We start from the raw sequence: 8,374 nt of genomic DNA on the forward strand, positions 1-8,374 counted from the left end.
ACTCATGCACACACACACCTGTTCTCTCTGCAGACACGGTTGAAATGCAAACACACCCTAGTCTGAGGTCTGGATATACAAATCACAAACTGACACGAGAGCAGGACGTAGCTTAGCACAAAGACTGGAAGCGGGGGGAAACTGCTAGCCTAGCTTCATTAAACTGTTTTGTTTTTACATATTCTGTCTTGTTAGCTAACAAGCTAGTCACCAGTACATCCTGTAGCCCACCAGGGACCTAGATCTAAACTAGCAGGACCTGTAAGCTAGTAGAACCTAGAAGCTAACTAAGCTAGCAGAACCTTCAAAGCTAACTCCATCTATATCTGGGCTTGCACAGTGGTCTGGTCTGTACAGGTGAAAGGTCACTAGATGGTGATCCACTATGGTCTCTACTGTTGGGGTCTCCAGTCTTCTGCAGGGTCTACACACCGGATCACTCCTACGTCACCATCAGGAGCCGTCTGTCCTGTCGGGTCGGAGAGATCCTGGCTCTGGTCCGAGAGAAACTCCAGTACAGCGAAGACCAACCAGTTCTGCCTGGAAACCTCGTACTGGTGGCCGTCACATCGGCCGGAGGTAAGGAGTCAAACCCAGACCACATGAACACAGACCACATGAACACAGACCACATGAACACAGACCACATGAACCCTTCATGTTGTGTAAATCCCAGGAATGAACTGTTGTTTAACGTGGATAATAATGACTGTGTGTCATGTGTTCAGAGAAGGCTGTGTTTCGTCCCAGTGATGAGGCCGTCTTCACCACACTGGGAGTCAACACGCACCTGTTCGCCTGTGAACCGACTGAACTGGAGTCTCTGGTGAGGACTGATGGGTTAGGGGTGGTGGGTCGGTTGGTTGGTTGGTTGGAGGTTGGTTGGTTGGAAGTTGGTTGATGGGTTGGTTGGTTGATGGGTTGGTTGGTGGGTTGATGGGTTGGTTGGAGGTTGATTTGTTGGTTGGAGGTTGGCGGGTTGATGGGTTGGTTGGTTGGTTGGAAGTTGGTTGGTTGGTTGGTTGGTGGGTTGATGGGTTGGTTGGAGGTTGGCGGTTGGTTGACTGTAGAGTAAATGCAGACAACATATTCTTATGATGTAATTTCCTGCACCATCAGCTTCCTCTTCCTGAGGAGATCCACTGGACGCCCGGTGACAGCAAACTCCATGACATGTCAGCAGAGGAGGTAGCCAATCAGCTGGTGGCGTTCGACTGGGAACTCTTCAGCTGCGTGCACGAGGTCCGATAGCTGGTTTCTGTTTCCAGAATCAGGATTCCTTCATAAATACATAATAATACCGTCTTGTTTGTCGTCTTCTTCGTTGGTTTCTCCGTCAGGTGGAGTTTGTGTGTTACGTGTTCCACGGGGAGCAGTCCCGCTGGCGCCCCCTAAACCTGGAGCTGGTACTGCAGCGCTGCAGCGAGGTGCAGCACTGGGTCGCCACGGAGATCCTGCAGTGTCAGTCGCTTCCAAAGAGGGTCCAGCTGCTCCGCAAGTTCATAAAGATCGCAGCACTGTGAGTCCAGATCCCAAAACCAGTACCTTTAAACCGAGACCACCACGGTTTGGGTCTAGAGTTCAGATCACCTGACACACCGGCCGGTCCGATGACAGCTGCATGTGTGCTGCCCTGTGTACCCGTCTACCTGTGTACCCGTCTACCTCCCCTCCCCTCTACCTGTCTACCCATCTACCTGTCCACCTGTCTACCCATCTACCTGTCTACCCATCTACCTGTCCACCTGTCTACCCGTCTACCCATCCACCTGTCTAGCCGTCTACCTGTCCACCCCTCTATCCATGTACTTGTCTACCTGTCTACCCGTGTACCCGTCTACCTGTCCACCCGTCTACCTGTGTACCCGTCTACCTATATACCCGTCTACCTGTCTACCCGCCTACCCCTTTACCCGTCTACCTGTCTACCCGCTACCTGTCTACCTGTCCTGACAGCTGTGTTCTGTGTGGCAGCTGTAAGCAGCAGCAGGACCTGCTGTCCTTCCTGGCTGTGGTTCTGGGTCTGGACAACCCGGCTCTCAGCAGACTACGACTCACCTGGGAGGTAAGACCTACACCTGCTACACCAACACCTGCTACACCAACACCTGCTACACCAACACCTGCTACACCTACACCTGCTACACCTACACCTGCTACACCTACACCAACACCTGCTACACCAACACCTGCTACACCTACACCTGCTACACCTACACCTGCTACACCTACACCAACACCTGCTACACCAACACCTGCTACACCTACACCTGCTACACCAACACCTGCTACACCAACACCTGCTACACCTACACCTGCTACACCTACACCAACACCTGCTACACCTACACCTGCTACACCTACACCTGCTACACCTACACCAACACCTGCTACACCAACACCTGCTACACCTACACCTGCTACACCAACACCTGCTACACCAACACCTGCTACACCAACACCTGCTACACCTACACCTGCTACACCTACACCTGCTACACCTACACCAACACCTGCTACACCAACACCTGCTACACCAACACCTGCTACACCTACACCTGCTACACCAACACCTGCTACACCAACACCTGCTACACCAACACCTGCTACACCAACACCTGCTACACCTACACCTGCTACACCATATTCTCATATTTCATTGTGTGTGTGTGTGTGTGTGTGTGTGTGTGTGTGTGTGTGTTCAGGGTCTCCCGGGGAAGTTCAGGAAGCAGTTTCAGCAGTTTGAGAGCGTTGCGGTGAGTAACATCTGTTGTCATTCCTGATTTGATCTGGTTTATTATGATGAAGGGCATCATCATCATCATCATCACCGTCATTGAACTGGTTCTGGATCAGCAGAACTCCATTCAGAAAACAAGGAAAATACTACTGCAGTACCGCTTTCCACCTGAATTTGTACATGTGGTCTTCCAGGACCCCTCCAGGAACCATAAGTCCTACAGAGACCTGATCACCAGCCTCAGACCTCCACTGATCCCCTTCACACCTCTGCTGCTCAAAGGTGAGTCTGGACATTTCAGCTCATTACCACTGGCCAACCAGAAGCCTGCTGACAGTCACATGACCCCGTCACATGACCCTGTCTTGTTGCCGTGGTTCTGGATCAAAGACTAGTCCTCCTCCACCAGACTCCTGATCAGCTGTTTTCCTCCAGAGGTGACGCTGCTGTGGACCAGTTAGCTCGTTAGCTAGTTAGTGCCTTAGCTCCATCTTGCTAATCAGCTGATGTTACAGTTAATCAGGGACACACACACATTAACACACACTGTGTGTTAATGTGTGAGTGTGTGTGTGCATGCATGCAGCCTTAAGATCTCTGTCTCCATGGTAACCAGAGGGAGGAAAGGATGGAGCTGAATGAGACTGTTAAAAAGATAAACCCTCCAGCTCGGCCCGGGGTTGATTTTGATTATATTTTTAGATATGTATTGATGTATATTTGGTCACGTCTTTGAGATGAAAGTGATCAGCTTATTGATCTGACGGCTGGTTGGCTTGTTGGTTGACCTGCTTGTTTCCTGTTTGTCAGACCTGACGTTTCTCCACGAGAGCTGCAAGACGTTTCACGGCGAGCTGGTCAACTTTGAGAAGATGGTGAGTTCAACCAGCGAGGCTTATTTCTTTAGCTGATCAGCATTCAGCTATATATATATATATATATATATATATATATATGATATCTGAGATTGTTTAGACTTCCTGTTGTGTTTGTGGAGTTGAATGTGAAAATAAAAGCTTCTCCTCCTCCTGCAGCACAAAGTGGCCGACATGGTGAGGATCATCAGACGCTACCGGAGCAGCCAGCTAGGTAACACTGCTGACATCTGACCTTTGACCTCTACACAAATCTCCTGCATGTAAAACTGTGTGTTTGTGTTGGCCTGCTGATACTGTTTACTGTGATTATTATATATTGTATTATGGTGAGTATGCTTTTATTATGAAAGTCCTGCAGGAATTACTGAGCTCATGTGTTGACCTCTATCTCCCTCTGGTGGCGGCGTGGCGGCGCTGCTCCACCCTGTAGATAGAGGATGGATTGATGTGAGTGTCTCTAACGTGGCTTTCTTCTCTGTTTCGTGCCCCCTCCCCCCCCCGGTAGCCATGGATACGGAGACGTCCCCCTCCCACCTACAGACCAAGGCCTACGTCCGGCAGCTGCAGGTCATCGACAACCAGAACCTGCTGTTTGACATGTCCTGCAAGCTGGAGCCCAAAGACACGTAGAGGGGGAGGAGGAGGAGGAAGAGGAGGAGGTGGAGGAGGAGGAGGAGGAGTGAGGAGGAGTGTGTTGCCCAGAAACAACAATGAAAAGACACGTAAATAAAAGAGGAAGGAACTCGTCTTCCTCTTCATCAGCCTGAAACAACAAAACAAGTGAACTGAGACGTTCTTCTTCTTTTTCTTCTCTTCTTCTTTTTTTTCTTCTTCTTCTTCTTCTTCTTCTTCTTCTTCTTCTTCTTCTTCTTCTTCTTCTTCTTCTTCTTCTCTTCTTCTTCTTCTTCTTCTTCCTCTTCTTCTTCTTCTTCTCTTCTTCTTCTTCCTCTTCTTCTTCTTTTTCTTTTTCTTCTTCTTCTTCTTCTTCTTCTTCTCTTCTTCTTCTTCTTCTTCTTCTTGGCTAAAAAAATACATGAATCTTTTATTTATTATTTTAATCTCCTGCACCTGAACGTCCCTTCAGGTCGACACACACACACACTGGGAACCTTTGACCCCAGACAGCTGACTGGTTGAACTTCCTGTCCGAGGCTGATCAGAAAGGAAACCCTGGAACTGACAAAGACGACGCCTCTTCAGAGACATGAGGACGCCGGACCTGCGAGGGTCCAACTGGATCCGGTTTACTCAGAGACTACAAAATCTGTCTGAATCTATTTTTACATCAAAGTAAATAATTCTTAAAACTCATGGTGGACCATATGGTGGACGTCATGCTGGACGTCATGGTGGACGTCATGCTGGACCTCATGGTGGACCATATGGTGGACGTCATGGTGGACCTCATGGTGGCCCTCCTGGCCTGTTTACACCGGTGACCTCTGACGACGATGCGTTCACTGACCCACTGTGACGGACTTACGGACACTTGGGACCCTGGTCGCGGTGCGTTCATGGACTGGGATCGTACAGGAGTTTGTAGAAGCTGGTTTTCTACCCGACGTGGTCCCAGTTTCAGACTGGAGACAAGTCTTTTTTTCTTTTTTGTTTCCTGGCGAGGAACATGATCACTAACAAGTTTAAAGGGCCGGTACGCAGCGTTTTGTAGGTTTTAGGCGGTTTACCGGAGTCAGCAGAACGCGGTTCCTTCTGATTATCGGAGCAGATTTATAGATGACTTTGCCGACAAAAACCAAACCCTCATTCCCAACAACCATAGACAAACAAAGTTACTGGTTTATTCTTTGTTTTGTGTGTGAAGCGTTTCCTGCGACTCCGATCTCGTTAACTCGTTAGAGTTTAGAGACTTTGTTTTGGTGTAAATGAGTTAAAACCTACAAAAACGGACCGTCAGCGGAGTTCCTTTAACTCACCACGCAGATCGAACTGACGATCACATGGCAGCCAATCAGCTGTGTTTACAGGATGACATCACAACACAAACACAAAGGAGTTGACAGCTTCTTTTTATTTTTTTCTTCTCAGCGTTTCCGATCGAACCACCGTCGCATCCGAGCCAATCAGAGCCGCGCTGCCATTGGTCGGTTCGGTCGGAGGCAATAACAGGAAGCCGGTTGGTTGACTCGTCGCAGCAACGAAGCACTTTTTGCCAAACCTCAGGGCTCAGAGACGGGAGGTTTCGTTTTCTCTTTTCTTCTAGATTCTCAGTTCTGTGTTTGTACAGCTGATCACCTTATATTTACTATCATCATAATAATAATAAATATAGTAGAGTTGTTGTTTTGCTGCTGTGATCACCACCAGGTCTGAGACCCGGTCTGAGACCAGCCTGAACTCGGACTCTCTGGTCCACCGGGTCCTTCGCACCGAAGAGTTTCACCTCGTTTTAAATGCTTTATTTCATTTGCTGAAGACGAATATTTAGAGGAAGAAGGTTCCACGTTAAAATAGATTCAGAGGGAAACTTAAATTAAAAATAAACGATGTTATGATGTTTATGTTTAAGTTTCACAAAGTGGTGACTAAAGTCGTAATATTTTGAGATAAAATTGAAATATGAAGATTCTTTAGCGTCGTTATTTACAGTGAGATCAATAAAGTTTTCATTGCCTCGTCGTCACCAGGCAACTAAACACTTAAAACACAGTCTTCCAGCTGCTCACAAACTGATTATATATCTGTTATAGTTCAGAAAGTTCACGAAGATGTAAAAAAAAAATATATATATATCAAAGTCAGTAGTTAATTCGTAATCAGATAATGTCGTAATTTAAAAGAAAGATCGTACGTTGAGATTCAAGAATTTAAAGTAAAACACAGGACTTTCACCCGGAGACCGACGTGAGCGTCTACATCATTATGTGGCGAGTTCTTGTTCTTTAATCACACGTTTCAAACGGTCCAGAAAGAAACCCGTTTCCGTGGCAACGTGAGGCGTTGACGTTCCCGTGAGACTCTTCGGTGCGTCCGGATGCGTCGCGTGTTTGTTTACATAAAGTCGTGAGCGGTTTGAATAACGTCACCTCCATCTGTACCATAACATCCTGTCTGTGAGAGCGAGGCCGACCCGTCCAGAGACAAGTCCACTTCCTGTCCACGTCAGGACAAGACCAGGTCCAGAAACCTTCAGCTCAAGGCTACTTTATTCTGGTTTACAACCCGACTCTTACTTTGGTAACTTGACACGCAGCTGAGAGTCGTTCAGGTTTACAGGATGTGAACGGAGGCGACTTGTTTCAGGAAGAGAACCTGCAGAACGTCTCCGGCCAGACAAGAACTTCTATCTGATCCTGAATCCTCAAGTCTGTCTACTCGAAACAGACGTGACCCAGAACTCCCCCAAAAATACTAGTCTAGACTTACAACTCGGGTTTAAACTCCCAAGAACACTAGAGAACCCAGATAGACCATTTAGACATCCGGAGAACACCAGTTAGATCTCGAAGAACACCAGTTAGAACTTGAGTCAAACCCAGAAAGACGAGTTCAAAGTGACTTGCAGGGCTTCTAGGCGACTTGCAGGGTTGTGTAGGTGACTTGCAGGGTTCTCTAGGTGACTTGCAGGGTTCTGTAGGTGACTTGCAGGGTTCTCTAAGTGAGTTGCAGGGTTCTCTAGGTGACTTGCAGGGTTCTCTAGGTGACTTGCAGGGTTCTGTAGGTGACTTGCAAGGTTCTGTAGGTAACTTGCAGGGTTCTGAAGTGACTTGCGGGGTTCTCTAGGCGACATGCAGGGTTCTCTAGGTAACTTGCAGGGTTCTGTAGGTGACTTGCCGGGTTCTCTAGGTAACTTGCAGGGTTCTGTAGGTGACTTGCAGGGTTCTCTAGGCAACATGCAGGGTTCTCTAGGTAACTTGCAGGGTTCTCTAGGCGTCATGCAGTTTTTCTCTAGGTGACTTGCAGGGTTTCTGTAAGTGACTTGCAGGGTTCTCTAGGTGACATGCAGGGTTCTCTAGGTGACTTGCAGGGTTTCTGTAGGTGACTTGCAGGGTTCTCTAGGTGACTTGCAGGGTTCTCTAGGTAACTTGCAGGGTTCTGTAGGTGACTTGCAGGGTTGTGTAAGTGACTTGCAGGGTTCTCTAGGTGACTTGCAGGGTTCTGTAGGTGACTTGCAGGGTTCTCTAGGTGACTTGCAGGGTTCTGTAGGTGACTTGCAGGGTTCTCTAGGCGACATGCAGGGTTCTCTAGGTAACTTGCAGGGTTCTCTAGGCGACATACAGTTTTTCTCTAGGTGACTTGCAGGGTTTCTGTAAGTGACTTGCAGGGTTCTCTAGGTGACATGCAGGGTTCTCTAGGTGACTTGCAGGGTTTCTGTAGGTGACTTGCAGGGTTTCTGTAGGTCACTTGCAGGGTTCTCTAGGTGACTTGCAGGGTTGTGTAAGTGACTTGCAGGGTTCTCTAGGTGACTTGCAGGGTTCTGTAGGTGACTTGCAGGGTTCTCTAGGCGACTTGCAGGGTTTCTGTAGGTGACTTGCAGGGTTCTCTAGGCGACTTGCAGGGTTTCTGTAAGTGACTTGCAGGGTTCTCTAGGTGACTTGCAGGGTTCTGTAGGTGACATGCAGGGTTCTCTAGGTGACTTGCAGGGTTTCTGTAGGTGACTTGCAGGGTTCTCTAGGCGACATGCAGGGTTCTCTAGGTAACTTGCAGGTTTCTCTACTCGGCGTGTGAAGTTCTTGTCATGTCGGTGGTTTCGGTTCCGGTCGCATACAAAGTGTGAAACCCAGTGAAGATGACATCA

General features: G+C 48.3%; 1 protein-coding gene and 1 long non-coding RNA gene across 2 annotated transcripts in view; one reads left to right on the top strand and one right to left on the bottom strand.

Moving 5' to 3' along the window:
• rapgefl1 (Rap guanine nucleotide exchange factor (GEF)-like 1) overlaps nucleotides 1-4,443 on the top strand; it is a 16,579-nt gene extending 12,136 nt beyond the window's left edge. Inside the window, 10 exon segments of the mRNA XM_084037875.1 lie at nucleotides 412-579; nucleotides 729-826; nucleotides 1,120-1,242; nucleotides 1,341-1,519; nucleotides 1,975-2,065; nucleotides 2,706-2,756; nucleotides 2,935-3,022; nucleotides 3,551-3,615; nucleotides 3,775-3,829; nucleotides 4,124-4,443. Of these exon segments, the coding sequence (XP_083894001.1) occupies nucleotides 412-579; nucleotides 729-826; nucleotides 1,120-1,242; nucleotides 1,341-1,519; nucleotides 1,975-2,065; nucleotides 2,706-2,756; nucleotides 2,935-3,022; nucleotides 3,551-3,615; nucleotides 3,775-3,829; nucleotides 4,124-4,248 (1,043 nt within the window). The 3' untranslated portion in view covers nucleotides 4,249-4,443.
• Nucleotides 4,444-4,550: 107 nt separating this feature from the next.
• LOC311031545 lies at nucleotides 4,551-7,926 on the bottom strand. Its single transcript, XR_014599094.1, has 2 exons — nucleotides 7,219-7,926; nucleotides 4,551-7,134 (listed from the first exon to the last, which is right to left on the bottom strand). It is a non-coding gene; the product is annotated as an uncharacterized lncRNA (long non-coding RNA).
• Between the last annotated feature and the right edge of the window lie 448 nt (nucleotides 7,927-8,374).

The sequence above is a fragment of the Eutrigla gurnardus genome, assembly GCF_963514095.1.
Source record: "Eutrigla gurnardus genome assembly, chromosome: 20".
NCBI classification, from domain to species: domain Eukaryota; kingdom Metazoa; phylum Chordata; class Actinopteri; order Perciformes; family Triglidae; genus Eutrigla; species Eutrigla gurnardus.